This window comes from Aythya fuligula, chromosome 12, assembly GCF_009819795.1.
Source record: "Aythya fuligula isolate bAytFul2 chromosome 12, bAytFul2.pri, whole genome shotgun sequence".
Taxonomy (NCBI): domain Eukaryota; kingdom Metazoa; phylum Chordata; class Aves; order Anseriformes; family Anatidae; genus Aythya; species Aythya fuligula.
The window spans coordinates 10,164,248-10,184,285 of NC_045570.1; the positions used below are offsets into that span (position 1 = coordinate 10,164,248).

Below are 20,038 nucleotides of genomic sequence, written 5' to 3' on the forward strand. Positions count from 1 at the left end.
CAAAAATATGGGGCCTACCGTTGCCCTGATGCCAAAGCACCCCACTGCTCCCCTCCACGTGCACCCTGGAGTCCTCGGTTCCCCTCCGTGTGCTCCCTGGCTCCCCTAGCCCAGTTGTGCAGCCCCTAGCCCAAACGTGTCCCTACCACAGTGGTGGACCACCTGGCTGCAGGTCAGTGGCCATGGTGGTCGTCTTGTCCTCCTTGCACACCACATCTGCACAGGCCAGGCTGGGAAGAGCTTGGACGTGTTTCCCCCTGCTGTTAGGCCAGCATATGACAAGAGCACAGCAGGTTCTTGCTGTCTTTATTATTATTATTTTGATACAGTAAATCCTCTCTACAGTGACAGGTTAGTTAAATCTGGTTTACATATTGCCATCTTGTGTGAGTACTGTGGCCTCGACACCACTGTGACAAAACCAGGTTGCGCTCAGACAGAGAAAGGGGGAAATCCATTAAATTCTGCTGTGACCAGGAAAAGAGGAAAACCAACAAAACTCAAAGGAACGAACCACAGGGAAAACTGAACCAACCAACAAAACCCAGGTGGGAAACCAAAGGCAAGCATGACCAGACCACCTCAAAGGGAACCACACGGCACCGCTTGTACGAGAAAACGTGGAGAACAAACCCAAAAGGTCTGGGACTGGATAACCCCATATATATAATATGTATAGGCATTTATATATATATCATCTGGAAGGACACGCTGAGAAAACAGGTGATCACAGCGGTATCTACAGTAAAAAGGATCTACTTAGCTTTCAGAGTCACACCGAGAAGGAAGCACACGGCAGAACAAATGGGGGGAAAATGGGGACACTGGCCACGTTCAGGGTGGCCGTTCGTTATAGGGGTGCTGACCAGGGTTCAGGCCTCAGGGCCAGGAGCCCCTGAACACCTGCTGGGAGCCCTGGAGGCCCTTGATGGAGGGGGAACAAGGTGTGGGGCCAGGGCCTGCAGGGGGACTGCTTCAAGGGTGCTGCGTGGGATCTGCTCCCCGTGGGGCTGCACAGCCCAGCGCCGCTGTCCCTGCACCCACTGGGGTGCTGCTCGCCCAGGTGATGGCCCCTGGTGGATCCTCAATGGGTCTCTGCTGCCACCCTGCGCAGGGGCTACCCAAACAGTCCCAAGCCCCTCTTGCCAGAACGGGGAGCTCCCTCACCCTGCGTACAAGAAGAGCTGGGCTCTGCTGCCCGGGATGGGCTGGGGGCAGCAGCCGATGGCAGGGTTACACGATGACGGGGCTCTCCGTGCCGAGAGCAAGGTCAAATCCACCCGCAGCCGGTGGCTGGATGGGGCCCTGCAGCTCGTGGGGAGCCAAGCCCTTGAGAGATGGCCTGCTCAGTGCACAGGTAGAGTGTGGGAGGAACTGTAGTGGCTATGGGGGCGTGTGGGGTGGACTGGCCTGCTCTGTGCACCCCCATGGACAAAGCCAGACACGGGGATGCTCCTCATGTCCCATGGGTCACGCCGCATGCTGTGGCTGGGGCGCCCTGAAGGGCAGAGGGTGCTGGGGGCTTCCTGGGGCGAGGGGTGTCTCATCTTATTGCTGATGGCTCTGCTGCGGGGACACCTGTGGGCTGCGGTGAAACTGGAGGGATTCTGGGATCTTTTGCCTCACAATGTCCCCAGACACAGCAGCCTCCGAGCCCTGGTGGCCTCAGCCCAAGCTGAAGTGAGACTGCCAGAGCGGCAGGGAATGGGCAAGCCAAGGTGCAGGCACTACCTGCCCCTGGGTGCGATTTTGGTGACAGGCAGTGATCGTCATTCTTGTAACAACAGCAGGACTGGGGAATGGATGCCCGTGACCCCCCTTCTGCCCCGATGGCTCCTGGAGCAGAGCAAGACAGGGCCTCTCCCCCTGCTCTGGGGCAGCCCTCGGGATGCATGGCCAGGGTGAGGGTTTGGTGTGGTGTGTGATTTCTCATGACGGCCACCTTGCGCCAGGGCTTGTCTGTGCCAGGGAATCCCCTGTGGTCCCCAAGGAATAGCAGCAGGGAAACAAATGGGAGCTGCTGCCCCAGGGAGGGCAGTGATATCCCTGCAGGCACCCGACAAATCCACCCCCCCACCAAGCGCCTAGGCATGCCGCAGGCAGAGCCAGTGCCGTTCCCAGCCCCTGGCTTCCTTCCAGCCTGGCCAGCCATCGGATCACCTTGGCACACCAACCTACCTCCAGGGTGCTCTCCGTGTCCCACCGTTCTGCCCACGTATGGCTGTCCTGTTCCATCCCACCATCCTGTCCCCATCCCACCACCCCGACCCTGCTCACCCATCCTGGCCACATCCCTCCACCACCCTCCCTCCCAAGCCAGGGCCAAGCCGGTGCTGGGGAGGGTGAGGACTGAGGCAGAGCCACGTGGGACTGCTGGGCGAAGCCAGGACCCAGAGCTTGGAGGTGACAAGGCGAAGCCCCTCTCCTTCTCTGGTGCCCAGCGATGTGGGGGGAGGCCAACAGCAAAGAAGATGAATCCACCCCAAGGGAGTGAGGGCCCTGGCAGAGGTCGTCTGCGGGGCGGGTGAGTGCTGGCGGGATGCTGACGGATGGGAGATGGCTCTGGAGGAAACGGCGGCGGCGGCCGTGGGCCTCAGCACGATACCTCCATGGTGTGGTTGATCTGCCCCATGGCCTCGGTGCTCTCCGAGTGGGTACAGGCACGTGGGCGGGCGCCATCCACCGAGCTGGCGCTGGTGAGGGAGGCTGTGCGGGAGCGTGCCAGGCGGGTCATGCTGGCGGATGGCACTGCACGGGCACAGAGAGAGAGGGCCTGGGTGCTCGGCTCGCTCCGAGGTCCAGAAGGAAACAGAGCTGACATTACCTCACGCAAGCAAAGCCGCTGGTGGGGACGCAGGTCCCGCTCCCCAATGCAAACGGCCCCCGGCACAAGCTCGCGGCATGCAGTGCTACAACAGGAGAAGCTCCAGGCTGACGACAGGACTTGGGGCAGGATGGGGAGCCCTGGGGCAGGCTGCAAACCAGGCACAGCTGGTAAAGCTCCTGGGCGGGTGGCCACCGGGAAGGAGGCCAGAGGAAGCCCCGAGAGGCCTCTGTGCTCCAGAGAGGGTGTCAGTGGGGATGGGAGCTCTCCTGGCTGCCCAGGGTGGCTGGGGGAGGTGAGGCCCTCCTCCAGGCAGGGTGGCACAGCTCCTGTCCAGCTGGAAGAGGGCACGGTGGGCATGCTGCTGAGACCGTGCCTGCATGGGGATACTTCTCTGAATGCCATTTCTCAGCTCTCAGCCCCGGCTCAGGGTGTGAGGCAGAGCGTGGGGACAGCCCATCATCTCGAGCAAAGCAGAGCGAGACAGAAGATGCCTGGCTGGGAAGGGCCGGCTCTGTACCCAGACTGCTCCCAAAGGTGCCCGGGCAGCTTTGGGGACACCGGCCAGCAGGAGTGTCCTGCCACGGGGGGCTCAGGGCCAGGAGGGCACCATGCAGTGGTGGGCACGGGCCGAGCAGCACTGAGCGGTACCTGTGCCTCCACTCAGCCTCCAATCCTTCAGGTGGGCGACTGGCGGGGCAGGACAGGGGCAGGGAGGGCAGAGAAAGAACATCAGCCATGCCGGTGGCTCCGTGGGGCCAGGAGTCCCCGCCTGGCCCCACAAATGTGTGCACACAGACCTGTAGGTGTGCACATGGACCTGCACACACACACACGCACGGGAACTCTCCACACCCTTGTGCAAACACAGCCCCTGCTCACGCATCCACACACACACATGTAGGTACACATCCATAGAGACCCCTGCTCACACACCTACACACACACAGCCCTGGCACACGCAGAGCCTGCGTGCTCCACACCCCGAGCACACGCACGGGCACCTTGTGCAGCCACACGTGTAACGCTACCGATGCACGCGCAGCCCTCCGGCAGGGCACGCGCAGGTGCCAGGCTTTTCTGCGGCAGGGGCTGCACACACACGCACACGCATGTGCACGCACACGCCCAGGCCAGCCCTGTGCCCAGCCCTGGCACTCACTGTAGCCCATGCCTTGCAGGAAGTACTTGAAGGCTTCAGTCAGCTTGCCGGGCTGCGGGGAGAGAGCAGGAGGAGCTGAGGCAGCAGCAGGGCTGAGATCCCCACCCAGGCCCAAACCACCTCCTCTATCCCCCACGCCGGACTCCTGTGCCCACATCAGCCCGTTTCCTGCTAGCCAGGGACAGCACCAGTCCGTGCCTCAGGGCCCAGTACACGCAGCTGACTGAGGAAACTGGGGAGGCTCACCTGTGTGACCTGGGGCAGCCCACCAGAATCTGCCATCTGCAGAGAGAAGGCCCTGGTTAGTTTGGGGGGATGCCTCTTCCCCCCACCCTGTCCTCTGTCCACCACTGGCAGGATGCTACTGCCAAGGCCACCCTGCTCTCCCCACTCACCCCAGCCCCACAGCCAGGACAAACCTGTGACAGGGAGACGGGGACACCCTGCAGTGCTGGGGCACAGGGTGTCAGGGCACTGCACATGCAGCGGGAGCCACCCTGCTGCCCCCCTGCCACCCGCTTACCTTCAGGAAGGTGGTGTTGGTGGGATCCAGCTTGGAGTTACACTCCACCTGCAGGTGAGAGGGACAGTATGAGCACCCTGGGGTGCCCTGAGCCTGGCAGAAGTTGCCCACGGATTCCACCACTGATCCCTGACACTGTGAGTGGCACATCCAGGACTAGGCGAGCCCTGAGCCCCCCGACACCACCACCGCCTGCTGTGGGACGTAAGGGACCTTCCAATTCCACAGTGTCTGGGCAGGATGGACCATCCCCACCTCAAGGTGGGGGGCTGGAGAGGGAGGGGTGTCTTGTGAGGCACCCGTGTGTGCCCACGTGTCTACAAGCACATACACACACGTACATGTGCTGGAGGGGAGTGTGCACACAGTTACACACGTGTACAAGCAGGGCCACCTGCACACTACTTGCAGCTATTTGTGCAAATGTTGACCATGTGGGCACGTGCAAGCACACACGTGTGCAAGCAGCATTTTGGGTGCACGGAGTGCTCCTGCATGTGGCAGTTTCCATGTCTGAGCAGTACACACAAGCGTGCCCACAGAGGGGAACCATCCCTGCGCCACCCTGCAGGCACCACAGCCCCATGCCCTCACTCACCACCCCTTCTTCAGCAGGCGCATTGTCCCCCACCACCAGCATCACGGGGCAGCTGGAAATGAGAGGAAAGGGCACGGTCAGGGCTGGTGCTGGGCTCTGCCACCCTGCATCCCCCGTGCTGTGCCAGAGGGACTCTTACCGCAGAGTCTTGGCGTTGGGCACGGTCCCAGGCCTGTTGATGTCCAGGTCCCTGCGGCTGGCAGAGAAGGAGAGCCAGTGTGAGCCCTTAGGCAGGCACTGCCACGGACATCATAGCACAGAGCCGGGGCACTGCTCTGGGAATGGCTCTGGAAAGCAACTCTCAGCCCCAGAGTCCCAGCACCCTGCGATCCCTGCTGCACCCCCGTGCCCTGAGCAGAGCCCACGCCATGGGATGCAGCACTCAGTGGAGCAGCAACTCCCTCCACAGGCACACCGCTGCTGCAGTTCATCAGCATGGCAAAGGCGGCCATGCTGCCTGGGGCCACTCACCTGTTGTACATGTTGAGGAATAGCTGGAGGTTGAACTGGTTCACCACACTGCCGATCTGCTGCCGGTAACTCTGCACCAGCTCTGTGTTGTTCACCAGCTCCTCCTGCGCCAACAGGGGACAGAAAATCAGGGCAGAGGCTGCGAGGTGCTGCGGAGCCCTTCTGCTCTCCCAGGCCTGCCCGTGCCTTGCCTGCTGACGGAGCAGAGCAAGAGGATGCTGTGGGCAGCATGCCTGGGTAGGACACAGGTCGCACATGGCATCAGCTGGAGCTGAGCCCTGGATCAAGCAGGAGGCACATGAACAGGACTTCTCCAACCTCATCCCCAGGTATGGGTCAGGTCTGGTGGCACCACAGCACCCAGCACAGGGGGCAGGGCACAGCCACGTGGCCAGGATGCTGGGCAGGGGGCACAGTGGGGGACAGGGCAGGGCAGGCAGTCCTTACCTGGCTGAAGAGGTGCGATAGGACTGTGTCCGGCAGCGTGCTGGTGAGGCCTGATAGCTGTGGAGGGAACACGGGGAGTTATTGTCCCACCGTGGCTGGCTCCTGCCCTGGCCCCGCAGGGCGGCACAGGATGGGGACCCCGAGCCCCAGGGAGCCGCCAGGGCTTGGAGGGGTTTGGGGCCGTGCCCACCTTGGCAGCTGCCCAGTCAATCCAGCCTTTGCCGTTGGGGTCGATGTTCATGAGGACCAGCCCTTCAACCAGGTCAGGGAAGATGAGCTGCACCAAGCAAGAGGGGTGATGCTCAGCGGGAAGGGGCAACGCGCCCACCAGCACCACTGCCCACCGTGTGGGCACCACAGCCAGGCCAGGGACATCCCCGGGAGCCCTGGGATCAGGGGCAGCACAGGGCAAAGGGGGCTGACGTGGTGGGACAGGAGACCCGGCTCAGCTGCAGCAGGCACGGGACTGCCCAGCCCCATGACTACAGCACGGCCATCCTGGCCTGCCCCTCTCTCCAGGAGCCTTAGCAGCAGCACGGCGTGCCCGGGCCATCAGCTCCTGCTCTGCCCCAGGCCCCAGGCTGGCAGGAGGCACAGGTGACTCCATCCCGGCCCCAGGCTCACCGCAAACTTGGCCAGCACGTAGGCTCCTGCCCCAACGCCGATCCCGATCACGTACTTGAACCTGGAAAGCAGAGAGGTGTGGATGGGGAAACGGTGGGCTCCAGGACACCTTCCCCTGGGGCACCCCTCTGCCTCCAACCAGGACGGGGCCCAAAAGACCATGCAGGGTGCCAGGTAAGTCCCCCAGCCCCATGCCCAGCCCCAGGTCCTTCCCAGCCCCTCGGAGGAGAGCTGACTCACCCGAAATGCTGCACCACGCTGGGTAACATGGCAGCCAGCTGGTCCATGGACGGGTACTGGTACCTGCAGCACGGGGAGGCACGGGGAGGTGGATGTGGGGCAGGGAAACACCACCCGCCTGCTCACCCACCAGCCCCGGGCTTTGACACGGCTTCTAGGGGCTCGCAGGCAGGTGATGGCCCGGGCAGTGACATCCCGGTGGGCAGGGAGGTGACATCCCATCAGGATGTCCCCAGGGCTGGCACCTACCCCTGCGGGAACTGCGAGGCTCCTGCCTGTTGTCCTGGCGCATCCACGTGGCACACCACAAAGTGCTTCGTGATCTCCTGCATGTCCTCATAGTTGAAGAAGGTGTTGAAGCAGAGCTTGTCTGTCAAAGGGCAGGCAGCGATCAGAGACCAAGCACCCCGGCATGAGGGCCTGGTGGGCCAGGGGAGCATGGAGTGGGGTCGCTGCTATCCCACTGCCCCTCGTCCCGGAGCTGATGTGCCACCAAAGCCCTTCCGTACCCTTCCACAGAGACCGTGGCCGCTGTTAGCAAGGATTGTGACCCTTATGGGGATGGGAGACGTGGGGAGGGACGGGCGCAGCCAGGAGGATGAGAAGTTTGGGACTCCCAGCTCTCTTGGATGCCACAGAAACCCTCCGTATTGTGAGGGAGCCCTCGGCACCTTGACGCCAAGCCAGGGCCTTTGGCTGATGTCCCAGCCGCTGGCTTGCCCCTGCCCTGCCCTGCTCCCCACCCTCCTGGAGGCCAGCACTCACGGTTGAGGCCCACGTCGTGGTATGTCAGGATGGCCGGGCGATTCCCCTTGGGTGAGCCCCGAATGACCACGTGCAGCAGCCCGTAGGGTGTCTCGATGTCGTGTTCCTGGGGGACGAGGAGAGATGGGGTGACGCTGGCCCTGCCCCAGACACCTCCTCCTGTCCCACCGTCCCTGCCTACACTACACACAGCCACGTACACTACACACTGCCCTTGATCTTGGCCAAAAGGCTGAGAAGCGATGCCTCCAATGCAGACCTGCAGCCCCATGCCTGGAGCAAGCAGGGCTGAGAGCCCCCAGGCTGGGACCTGGCACAGGATGGGCCCCTGGGTGCGCAGGAGGCAGGGGAACAGCTGCCTCAGGAAAACCCCAAGCTCCAGGCAGCCTCAGGTCCTGGCTGGCAGCAGAGGGCAGAGCAAGCAAGCCCCTGTAAACACTCCCGGCCTCCACCGACTCGCCCCAGGGTGGGATTTTCCCAAGCTGGATGCAACTATATCCATTTGATAGCATCTGCATATTTAATAGCAGCCCTTGGACGGTCCCTCTGCAGGCTCAAACACCTCTTTGTGGCTTCTCATGGGACCCATGTGCCAGTTACACCCTTGCCTTCAGTGTGGTCATAAGCAGATTTCACCCACATGGATAGCTCGGGATCCCCCGACGTGGCAGTGGCTGTGAACAGTCCGTGCAAACCATACAAACCCCTTCCAACAGGGAAACTGAGGCACGGGACACTGCCCAGGAGCCAGCGGCTGGCAAAGGTGCAGCCATGCCCCAGAAAGGGGATCTGAGAAAGTTGGGGCATCAGGGATGGCACAGGAGGGTTGAGATGGGACAGAGGGATCGCAGGATGGGAAGGGAGGTTTGGGGTGGTGTGGGAGCACGGAGTAAAAATGGAGTGCTTGGGATGGGATAGGAAGATTTAGGGTTTGAGAGGTGTATCATGGTGTGAGAGCACAGGATGGTATCCAGGGATAGAGGTTTGGGATGGGATGGGATGGGCTCACAGGGTGGGACAGGAGGTCTTAGAGGACCTGAGACTAGGAGAGTTCTGGCAACAGGATGAGAGAGAGCAGCACGGCCCAGCTGGCCTGGATTCACTGTGCGTGGCGCAAACAGGCTGAGGACAGACCTCACACACCGCCCGAGGAAATGACGCATCCTGAGCCGCAAATGACATCAAAAATAACCTCAGAACCCATCGGTCTGAAACGGCTGTGCCCCATACAGGGACCAGGACTGCCCCGTGCCTCAGTTTCCCTGCCTTCCAGGGGACGGGGGTGGGAGTGGGGGCTGTCACCGAGCCAGCTCCTACCTGTCCATCCTCTGACCCCCACCCAGCCCTGCTGAGGAGGAGGAGGGAGCAGGGAGGAGCTCAGTGTCACGGCACTGTCTCAGGGCACAGGTGACCTCCAGCCCCCACATGCTGCCGTCAGGGCTTCTCACAGTGCGTACCGGTGCCGCTGTCCCTGGCCTGCAAGGTCACGCTGCTCTAGCTGCATCCTGATGCTCAATCCCTGACGGCTGTGGACCCTGAGGCTCCAGCCTCACCTTCATGGCCACCATCCCAAGGGAAACTGAGGCTGTGAGCCTGGCTGCTGCCCAAAAAAACAGGGGTCCCCTCCTGATGCCCATGCCTGCCAGCCGGCCCGGTGGCAGTGACCTCAAAGCTGGGATGCAGCAGGCTCGGGAGCATCACGTCCCGAGTGGGGCCAGGCAGGGGATGCTGGCACGGTGCCTGATGCAGAGCGGTCCTCACTGCAGGCACCGGCAAGCCCTGCGGATGGGAAGATGCGAGGAGAGCGGGGCCCTCCACCCCCACGTGGGTGCTCCCACAGGCCACGACGCACCACCAAGGACTCTGAAGGACACGGGCCTCCGGCAGGCGGGAGGAGCAGCCTGAGGACGGGTCCTCCTCCCTGCAGTGCCTCCCCTCGCCAAGGGCAGCCATACCCGTGGGCACACGGCGCTCGAGGGCAGCTCAAGGGCTCCTTGGAGATGATGCTCAGCTCCCCAGGAGTGCCCCCACCCCACCCGCCAGCCACAGCCATCCCTCTGCTCCCCAGGGTCGAGCTGGGTTTTGCTTCTCTCCCCACCCACCTCTGCAGGTGATGAGCAGGCAACAGACAGGGAGGTCAAGGCAGAGGAAAGGCTTGGCCCAAGGTGACCGCGTAGGAAGTGTCCTTGTGGTCTGATCCTGAGCACAGGGCTTCCTCCCTCCCACCCACACAGCTGTGGTTCCCTTACAGCTCAGTCTGTGATACCAAAATAAGGTGGCAGCTCCTTCCCTAGCGCTGTGACCCCCACCCGTGAGCCCAGGCACATCCCTGACTGTGGCACAGCCTCTGCAGCATCGCTGGGTACCACAGCCCTGCCCTCTGCTGCAGGAACACTCACTCTCGCTCAGGGGAGAGGCTGGGAGGAGGGGATGAAGCCAGGATGACGGGGTGCATGGACAATCCTGGGCCACAGCACCCATAGATGCCTGGGAGAGCCCAGTCCCGTGTGGGGCTGGGGAACTGCAAGGCTCTCACTCGCCCACTGCAGTGCTCCCACCTGCTCACCCCTCCTCTGCACTGCAGTGCCACCCCTCCACACCAGCCCTTTGCCACCAGGTGTTGCAATCACTGCGGAGGCTGGAAAACATCCCAGACATCCAAAACGTCCGGAGGTCACCTCTCTATAGTCCTCCTGTCTCCCCTGTCCCCGCTGTGCCCTGGGTGCCCACAGCCAGCCCCGTGCAGCCTGCAGCTGCAGGCACTGCGCTGGCTCAGCACGGCCTGGTGCACCATCGCCGCCGGGCCTGGGGAGGACACGCTCAAGGACAATGCAGCCCCAAAACATGCGTCACATCGGGGATGCAGCAGTGCTGTAGCTGGGGGAAGGAAGGGAGGAAGGGCTCCCCAGCGGCAGCTGCCCCCACGCCAACATCTGCCTGATGCGCAGCAAGCTCCGCTTGGTGCAGTCGCCCAGCCTCAGCCAGTGGGAGAGAAACTGGGGCAAAACCCGCTCGGAAGGGAGGGTAGCACGGGGACAGCGGTACCTACCCCATCCCAGCACTCGGGCATGGCGAGGAGCAGGGCAGGCAAGGATGTGCAGGCAGGGCAGACCGTGCACAGGGTCCTGGCGCAGGGCACGGTGCTGCAGCAGGCTGGGGCGAAGCAGAGCTCTGTGCTAGCTCAGCCCCTCGCCTCGATTTATAGCGGAGCCCCAGCCCTGCGCTAAGCCCTCCCTCTCCCTTCCCCCTCGGCGCAAGGCGCAGCCCCAGCAGGTTTGGCCTCCATTGCAGGCGAGTGCTGCGATGCAGCCGGCTCTCGGCCATTGGCTGCCACGGGAATTATTCATGCTCCAATTGGCCCCAAATACCCTTGTTTATGAAGAAAAACGCCTGGCGCCGCACGGTACCCGCTCCATCTTCCCTCCTTTGGCAGCCTGAGCCAGGTACAGGCGCCCAGAAGGGGCTGTGCTGACACCCCCCCAACGCACGCAGCATTATCAGGGCAGAGCCCAGCACCCCGCACCTACACCCAGGCATGCATGCACACATGGCTCTGTGCCACGCGCAAACACGCAGAGTCATGCTCGGGTCTGCAGCCGCCCAGAGCCCTGCAGTAGTGCACACACACCCACAGGCACTGCCGGTGGTGCTTCCATGTACGCACGTCACCGTGCACACACATGCACAGGAACACATACAAGCACGGACACGCAGGGAGCAGGCAAAACTGTGTGAGTTCGTGTCCCGTGTGTCTGTGCATGCAAACTTTGGACAAGTAAATGAGGTGACTGACACTGAACCCACGTGAGGTTACAGGCCAGCACGCGTGCCCACGGATGCACAATGAGCTGCATACATGCAGAACCTCGTGCCTGTGCGAGAACACAGATGAATGCTGCCCCGTTACTTTACCTGGGAACATAAGGCCTGCACTCAAGGCAGGAATATGCACATATGCAATGAAAGGTACGTGCAGTGCATTTGCGTGGACATGGAGCATGTCACGGGACATGCTAGCACTGACATAAATCCCCCCAGCCTTGCCTGGTGCAGGATGCTGGCACACAATGGGAACACGGGACTCAATTTAGCCTGAACCTGGACATCACTGATGGTTGGTAAATAAACCAGGAGGAACAACAACCCAGCAGCCCTGATGGGAAGGACGCCATCCCTGGGCCAATGCATGCAGCACATGCACACACATGCGTGTGTCCCTCCGTGTGCATGTGCACTTTGTTTCTGCCACGATTCCAAGAGACTTCACAAGAGGACAAACCCATCTGCCCACGAGTCTGGTCCAGCAACAGAAGCCCAGGCTTCCCTGTGTATCCACAGCATCACCCACTGGTGATGCTTGCTCCCGTTGAGTCTCTGATGTGGAACAACAGATCCGAGCCACTTTACCTTGGGAACATCTCTTTCCTCAGGAGGGATAACAAACCAGGCTAGCAAGGAAACTTTCCCCTGCAGTGTTTTGTCCTGCGGGTTCTCTGACACAAACCCCACAGAGATGACCCCTCTGCTAATGAAGGACCACATGAGAGGGGGAAGCCCAGGTGCTGAGTGAATTCCACCACAGAAACAAAGCTATTCACAGGTCTGTGTGCCATTTTGCCAGCTGAGCGCACATAAATCTACCAGCCTCATGGGATTCATCACAGGGTACTCAAAAAGCTGGCTGATGTGAGACTCCTCTCAACTACTCTGCAATGGTCTTGGGAATACAGAGAGGTCCCACTCAGCTGGGAGGTGTTGACTTCCTCAGGGCACAGAGGGCTTGCTGAGAGACCTTGACAGGCTAGAGGGCTGGGAAATCACCAGCCACACCAAATTCAATGAGCAAGTGCCAGATTCTGCACCCGGGATGGGGCAAGCCTGGCTGTATGTACAGGCTGGAGGATAAGAGGCTGGAGAGCGGCCACAGAAAGGGATCTGGGGGTTCTGGCCGACAGCCAGCTGAAGCAGTGTGCCCTGCTGCCCAAAGGGTCAGTCGTGTCCTGGGGTGCCTCAGGCACGGCACTGCTGGCTGCTGAGGGAAGGGATTGTCCTGCTCTGCTCTGGTGTGGCCTCACCTTGAGGGCTGTGTGCAGGTTTGGGCACCAAAATATAACAAGGATATTAAAGTATATGTGGCCAAAGAAGCACAATGAAGATGGTGAAGGGTATGGAGGACAATGATGTAGGAGCGGCTGAGGTGCCTTGGTTTGTTCAGCCCAGGGCAGAGCAGGCTGAGGGGAGGCCTCATGGCGGCCTGCAGCTCCCTCACGAGGGGAGCGGAGGGGCAGGCGCTGAGCTCTGCTCTCTGGGGACAGCGACAGGACCCGAGGGGACGGCATGGAGCTGGGACAGGGGAGGGTCAGATCCAATATAAGAAAAGGTTCTCCACTGCGAGTGTGGCTGGGCACCAGAAAAGGCTCCCCACGAAAGTGGTCATGGCACCACCCCTGACAGGGTTCAGGAAGTATCCCTGTATTGGGTTTACGTGGCAAGGTTTTGGTGGCAATGAGGGGTGGCTTCTGTGAGAACAGCCCCGCAGCTGCCCCGTGTTAGAGTACAGCCAGCTCCGGAGGGGCAGCCCACCAGCACCACTGGTTGTGCCTCAGAAGAGCAGGCTGGGGAAAGGGAAAAACCTGCTGCAGGAGAGCACAAGCAGTTGCAGCCATGAAGAGCAAGCAGAGCCGATTGCACAGCAATGTGCACCCAGCCAGCCCACAGCACTGCAAAAATAACCCTGGAACCGTGGTGAAGCTGATACAGAGACCAGCAGGCCCAGGGATGCCTACTCCTGGGGATTTCAGGGGTGGGTGATGGCTGCCCTGCCATCGGTACCTCTGGGGACTGCCTGCACAGGGCCACACACCATCAACAGCCACCTGTGCTGCCCTTCTCTACCACACGTTTTGGCCATGGTGCTGGCAAAGCCCCCAAGCCAGATGAGAGCATCTCAACATTGCAACAGCAACTGGCTCTGGGGTGGAGAATAGGGACAGCGAAGACCTAAGCTGGGGGCTGGAATGAATAACCCCAAGGGGATGAGACTAGAAAATGGAGTAAGATCTCCCCAAAGAAGGGCAGCCTCTGTCTGCCCCAACCTTTGCAGGGGCCCAGCCTGAAAAGCACCGGGCTGGGGGAAAGAAGCTTATCCCATCACCATCCTCACAGGCTCTTGGAGAGGAACCAAGACGGCGCAGGGCCCAGCTGGCTTGGGAGAAGCCACCTTTATCCTTTCCCAGTTAACTTTTCAATATAACAAGGGTGCAGAGCTGTGCCATTCACCCTGCCCCTGGCACCGCCACCTCCTTCTCACGCCTCACCCTTGCTGTGGTGACACCAGAACGTTGCCACCTTCTCTGTGAATTATACCAGCATATCCCAGCACCCTGGTGAAGCTCTTTACTCTCTGTCCAGCTGTGCCCTGCTGCTCACAGGGAGCTGAGAGAGGACAGCCACCTGCCCCATGACAGCAGGTATCCCCTTTTCCAACAGGGAAAACTGAGGCAGGGCAGCCCAGCACCTTGGCTCTGCTCCCACAGTGCCAGGGTCAAGACGGCAGTGGGAGGCTGATTGCAAAGCTCTCTGCTGGATGCTTGGCTCTCCAGAGAGCGACCACCATCAGGGACTCACGGCTACCAGCCTCCCTCTGCCCGGCAGCCCCAGTCGGTGCAGCGCTGCCCAGTGTGGCTGCTGCTGGGACGAGGGCTGGCTGCAGCAGCTCACGGGCTGGGTGAGTGGAGGGGCCCCGGTCCCCAGGAGAGGCGGGCAGGATGAGGGGCAGGCAGTGCCCTGGCACTCCGAAAGAGAAAGAGACTTTCAGCCACCCTCGTGTAACCGGGGAGCTGGCATCGCCCAGGGAACCATTACCATGGCAATGGCAGAGGGGCTGGAGAAGCAGCTCGGTTTTGCTTCTTTCAAAAAGCTTTTGTCCCTGGAGTGTTGCCAAGTGCCCACCAGACACATCTGAGTGCCAGCGCTGAGGGCAGCAGCCAGCATCCTCAGAGGCTCTGCCAGGCAGACTGCGAAGCCGTGGCCGTGTCCCCTCCCTACAGGGGCCGTGGCACACAGCCCCATGCACGGACACCAAGTGGCCACCACCTGCAAGCTGGGGCCGGGGCAGCCAACACCACCCATCCCCAGGGCCCGCTCAGTGCCCTGCACTGACCCACCACGCTGGCCTGTGGGTCCCCAAGCCCAGGGGCACGAGGCACCTCCTGTCCCCTCCCCGCAGCCGGTCCTACCTTCCAGTCTGTGTCCACAGTAGAAAGGAAGACTTCTGAGTTCTCCTGGGGGAGAAAGGCAGCTGTTAGGGACAGAGGCATTGCCCTGCTGCCCGTCACACTCCCTCTGCCCAGCTGGCATGCAAAGCCCCCCGGTACTACAAGGACCCTCTGCGGTGCACAGGGCTGTGGGGTCACCCCCGTGTGCAAAGTGGCCGCATAGGCACGCACCCAAACGCATGCAGACACACTTAGCTACACCAGCACTGTGGTACCGTGTGTGCAAAATCTCCCCACGTCATCACACCGTGACAAAAGCCGTGCCCCTTCACACACACACGCACCCAATATCCGTGCAAACCCACACCCACTGCCAGCATAACTGCACGCACCCCACAAACCCCAGTGCCAACACACGCCCGGCATTACCACCCCACAACGCCCACCTCCCAGCACCCCATGCATGAGGCCAGAGCCAGAGCTGCCTCCCAACTCACCAGCTCGGTGTCCTGGCCCCGCAGCAGTGGCTTCTCCTCCGTAAAGCGCAGCTCGTGCAGCCCTGCCATGGTCATCTCCTGCAGCAGCAGCCCTGCCCGGGGGGAGGGAGATGTCAGTGCCCTGCAGGGTCCTGCCCCCGCTGCCTCCTAGGTCTCCCTGAGCCTTTCTGCCCATGGAGAGGGTTCCCAGAGAGCCAAATCGGCTTCAGTCCCCCTGTCCACCAGGGTCCTGGTGTGCTGCCTCGTCCCCCTGCTGGGGGCTGGGAGTTGGGCAGAGGGCTGGCAGCGTCTGGTGGAGCTCAGCTCCCACTCCTGTCCAGTTCTCCCAGTTGAGAACAGACTTGGCTCCAGGGCTGCCTCAGGCAAACTGGGAGAGCAGCTTGGTCTGTCCATGCTGGTCACCCCTGCAAGCCCTTAGCCAACTCACACTCCAGCTTCAACCAGAGTAAGAAAAGTCCATGTTTTGGCTAGTTTTAGGGCACAGGCGGAGAAGGGTAGGACTGAGGGAGATCTCCCTGCACAGCCAGACCGAGGGGCGAGGTTTCCCAGCCATGCTGGGAGGCAGAGGGCTGCTGTGAGCAGCTGGCATGGCCCCAGCAGGGAGCAGGGAGCCTGCCTGAAGCTTTTATTGCAACGATTTACCCCCACAGCCTGCTCGCCTGCAGAGCAGGTCCCGGCCAGCTGGCAGCTCAGCCCCAGGGCTTGCAGGAACAGACTTCACTGCAGAGCCCTTGCTCAGCAGAGGCGTGGGACTGCCCTGCTGACCAGGGCACTAGGAGTTTGCACGCCCCAGCACTGGCATCTCCAAAATAGCCCCAGAACTGAGCCCAGCTCAGAAAGCAAAGTGGAGCGAGGGGATGCTCACATAGCTGGCTGCACGTGGAAGGTGACAGACACACGGAAGAACAGCGATGAGGACAACCCCAAATCCCCTGTGCACGCGCAGGGTGGGCAACCAGCAGGTCCCAGAGCGAGGGCAGTGTCCCTGCTCAGTCAGACACAGCCCCCCCAGCGTTTACCCTCACAGCTTTCCCCCCCGCCCCGCTCCCGCTACCTCTTTCCAGACACCAAGCCTCCAGAGGAGCTCCTGCTCCAAACAGCCAGCTCCCCATGGGTACTGGGGAGAGCACGGGGCTATGCCAGCACCGAGCAGACACAGCTCCTGCTCCCTCCACAGCCTCAGCCAGGCCTCCTCCACGCTTTGCCCACCTCCCAGCCTTGAGCAGCCAAGGCTGGAGATGCAGAAATGCAGGGCGAGAGCATCACAAGGCGCTTCACCCCTTCCCCAGCTGCCCGGAACATGGGAGCTGGTTGTGAGCTCCCCTCCAAAACCGTTTGTGTTTTTTTTTTTTCCTAATCCGATCGGGTTTTCAGTTGAAAAGCAAGCAAGCTCTGCCACCTGGCTGCTCTCTGCAGAAACCGCGCCTTGCCTTGCCCTTTTGGAGCCATCCAACAAGCCAGAAGAGTTTTGAGGGAGAAACACCAGCATGAAGCCTCCTGGAATAGCCACGGCTCCAAGTGCTGGGAGTCCTCGTGCCCGTGGCCAGCAGCAAGGGTCCCACCACGCTGGGGCATCCACAGCGGGGACAGGGGGCTGCCGACAGCCCCTTGGAGCCGCAGGTCGGGGCGCATTGCTCAAGGCCAGGCTGCTGCTGGCGATGCAGCTTCGTGTCAGAGCCAGCCTGCTCCTGCAGCCCGCCAGCACGGCCAAGAGGACACAGAGCCTGTGCTGGCTCCAGCCTAGCAGCCCAGCGCCTGATCTCAGGAAGGGAGGGTTAAAAAGTTGGGGAAAAATCAGCCTCACCAGCAGCTGGTTCTGGAAGAGAGCGGCGTGTCACACGCTGACTGCCCCGCCACACCGCACAGCCACAGCCCTGGGGTGCGTGGGGCCAGCACTTAGCGTGTGGTTAGTGCCTTCGTTAATTAAAGCCTGCAGCTGATATCGGAGGGAGGGTGGCCAGGCAATGAGGAAAGGCCCCGTGATCTTGCCTGTGTGGCGGGGGGAACCCAGCCCATGAGGGGCACCAACCAGCAGCCCCAGCGCGGAAGGGACAGCCACCGAGAGCGGTGCTGGGCCTGGGAGCAGAGCAGGGATGTAAATGCCAGCCCCGAGGGGGATCTCTGTCCTGTGACAGGGCGTCCCACGGGTGCAGCAGCCCGCCCGCAGGATCACGGCCACGCTGCTGGCTGCCATGGGGGCCTGGCTGCTGCTGCCAGCCCACAGCCACCCTTGCCCCTGCTCCCCGAGCGCAGAAGCGGGGCAGCGAACAGTGTCACCGTCACTGCAGAGGGCTGGTGGGGAAGCCAAGGGTGTGAGATCAGCCACAGGCCCTCAGCTGCCCCACTGCCAGCCCCAGTGAGCCCAGTGGAGAGGCTGCAGGGGTTGGCCCAGTGCTGCGGTGGCTGGGGTGCTCTGCAGTGAAACTGTGGGGCACAAGCACCCCCACCACATGCTGGGGTACTGGGGCTGGCAACGCCACATGGAGATGGCCTGGGAGATGCCAACACAGCTGGCTGCAAACCCTTTTCCCTTCAGCTCATCCCGATGCTCCCCAGCAGCACCCATCCCCAGCATGCAGCCCCAGGTGCTCTTGCTCTGCCTTGGCCCCAGCTGGGAGCTGTCTCCTTCCCTAACCCCAAACCAAGCACGTTATTATTCACTTGCACACCCAAACAAGAGCCGAGCACCAGGACCTCAGCGAGCTGGCGCTCCTCTGAGGACAGTGCTGCAACATGTGCTCCCTAATCCCCCTAGGCTGTCACAGAGCAGCAGTGTAAGCAATTCCTTTTAGCAACGGGCCAGACGTGCCCAGAGCCAGCAACCACACCTCCCAGGCTCTTGTAGCACACCAGCTCGAGCTCTCCCAAACTCCCAGCCCTGCCCCTGCATCTCCCAGGGATGATCCCAAACTGAGTAGCAGGAAAGGAAGAAAAACTTTGTCCTGCAGGGAATGGGAACAGCTGGCGGTGGGAAGGGGAAGGGTGAGGGACAGAGGAGGCAGGTGTGGGGCAATGCCGTGCCCAGCAGCACCCAGCTCTGGCCGGGCTCTTGCAGACAGCCCCACGGGCTCTGCCTTGGCATCTCCTGTGTGCCTGCAGATGGAAACAGCCACGCTGGCTTACCTTCCCCGGGGATCCGCAGCCCCATGGCTGCTTATTGGAGGAGAACCAGCTTATGGCAAGGAAACGCATGCCCGTTATCATTATTATTATCACCGTGACGAGGCTGCGGGCAGGGTCTGACACCGGGCAGCATGCAGCCAGAAGGCAGGGGACCCTTGGATGATGCACCGGCCCCACGAGAGCTTCCCCATCGCAGCCCTGCGTCCTGCCCGGGGTGGCTGCGGCACCCCAGCGATGCCGGCACGGCACCCATGGGCTGAGGGGTGCCAGGCACCGAAACAAAAGCCACCTCCAGCGAGGCAGGGAGAGGAAGGAAGGGGACTGCAGGCAGGGAAGAGGTTCCCCGGCATCTCCTGCTGAGCAGCAGGGCTGAGGAGACCCCCACCACCTCCCGTGTCCCCCCCGATGCAGGATGAACCCCTCGGCCCTCCGCATCCCCCGGGGCACAGTCCCGCAGCCCAGCACCCGCACTCGCCGCCCGGTGGCTGCGGGGCTGCCCGGGGGAGCTCAGGAGCCCGCAGACCCCCTTCTGCCGGCCCTGGGGAGCCGGGGCTGCGCCCCCCAGGCTGGGGGCCGCGGTGGCGAGGCTGGGGGCTCTGCCCACAGGCCCCCCGTGCCCCCCTCTGTACCGCCCGGTACCTCACGCCTCGCCCAGGAGCCGCCTCCCGCACCCCAAAAACGTCGCGCGTGTGCGCGGCCCCTCCAGCAGCCCCCCTTGGGGAGGGGGCCCGGCTGCCAGGCGGGTGCTGGAAACCCCTCAGCCCCCCGCCTCATCTCCCCAGCGGCCCCATTCCCCCCTCCTCGCCCCTCCGGCCTCCCCAGCCGGCCCCCAGCGCCCCGCGGCCACCGGAGCCCCCCGGGGGCGCAGCGCGGAGCCCGGCCCCGGAGCGGGGGATGCGGCAGCCCCCGGGCCGAGCCGGGCCGAGCCGGGCCGTACCTGTCAGCAGCTCGATCTTGTGCCGGAGCACCTTCATGCCGGGCCGGCGGCCCCGGCGTGGGGAGAGAGCGGAGCCGGTGCCGGTGCCGGTGCCGGTGGCGGAGCCGGAGCGCACGGGGCGGCGCAGGGGCGCGGCTGGGCACGGCCCCGGCCGGCCGGTTCCTCCCCTTAGCGGGGCCGGAGAGGAGGGGACGGGGATGGGGATGGGGCCGGGAACGGGGCTGGGAACGGGTGGACAATAGGTCCGGGCTGGGAACGGGGGGAGCGAAAGGGGAGGTGGAGAGCTGCGGGGGTGGGGGGGAACCCACAGCGGCCTGCGGGGAGCTGGGGGGGACCCGGAGTGGGGCCGGGGTGGCTGCGGGTGCCGAGAGGCTCTGGGGTGGGGAGGATGTGCAGGGGGGCCCTGGGGAGACCCCCCGGGTATGGGGCCGTGCCCAAGGGGGCTCGGAGTCCCCGTAAAGGTGGAGCAGCCTGGAGGTCCCCAGGATGGTGGTGGTCAAGGGGACTGGGGAGGATCCCTGGACAAGGGGGATCTGAACGGCAGAGATACCCAAAATAGAGCCACGATGGCCAAGAGGTCTGGGGAGGCCCTGGGAATGGGGACATGAAG

The 20,038-nt window shown here is 62.6% G+C and overlaps 1 protein-coding gene across 4 annotated transcripts; it reads right to left on the reverse strand.

Annotated features, from left to right (window-relative positions):
- Positions 1-289: 289 nt before the first annotated feature.
- NDRG4 (NDRG family member 4) lies at positions 290-19,532 on the reverse strand. 4 transcript variants are annotated; one of them, XM_032195404.1, is made up of 17 exons: positions 19,429-19,532; positions 15,369-15,460; positions 14,893-14,937; positions 7,655-7,760; positions 7,139-7,259; positions 6,890-6,952; positions 6,650-6,710; positions 6,216-6,302; positions 6,026-6,082; positions 5,579-5,682; positions 5,247-5,303; positions 5,108-5,159; positions 4,510-4,557; positions 4,233-4,268; positions 3,987-4,038; positions 3,476-3,514; positions 290-2,748 (listed from the first exon to the last, which is right to left on the reverse strand). In XM_032195404.1, the coding sequence occupies exons 1-17, from the start codon at positions 19,463-19,465 to the stop codon at positions 2,594-2,596; spliced, it is 1,212 nt and encodes a 403-aa protein (XP_032051295.1). In that variant the 5' UTR covers positions 19,466-19,532; the 3' UTR covers positions 290-2,593. The 4 variants fall into 4 exon arrangements, with proteins under 4 accessions (XP_032051295.1, XP_032051289.1, XP_032051290.1 ...); XM_032195398.1 differs by lacking the exon at positions 3,476-3,514 and having other exon boundaries at positions 19,429-19,529; XM_032195399.1 differs by lacking the exons at positions 14,893-14,937; positions 15,369-15,460; positions 19,429-19,532 and adding an exon at positions 10,704-10,823.
- Between the last annotated feature and the right edge of the window lie 506 nt (positions 19,533-20,038).

Excerpts from the sequence above, each read along its gene's own strand:
- NDRG4 (XM_032195404.1), bottom strand. The coding sequence starts at position 19,465 with ATGAAGGTGCTCCGGCACAAGATCGAGCTGCTGACAG. Across the intron at positions 7,761-14,892 it reads CTGTGGACACAGACTGGAAG|GAACACGACATCGAGACACC; the intron begins GTAGGACCGGCT and ends CTCGTCCCCCAG. Across the intron at positions 6,083-6,215 it reads TTGACTGGGCAGCTGCCAAG|CTATCAGGCCTCACCAGCAC; the intron begins GTGGGCACGGCC and ends TTCCCTCCACAG.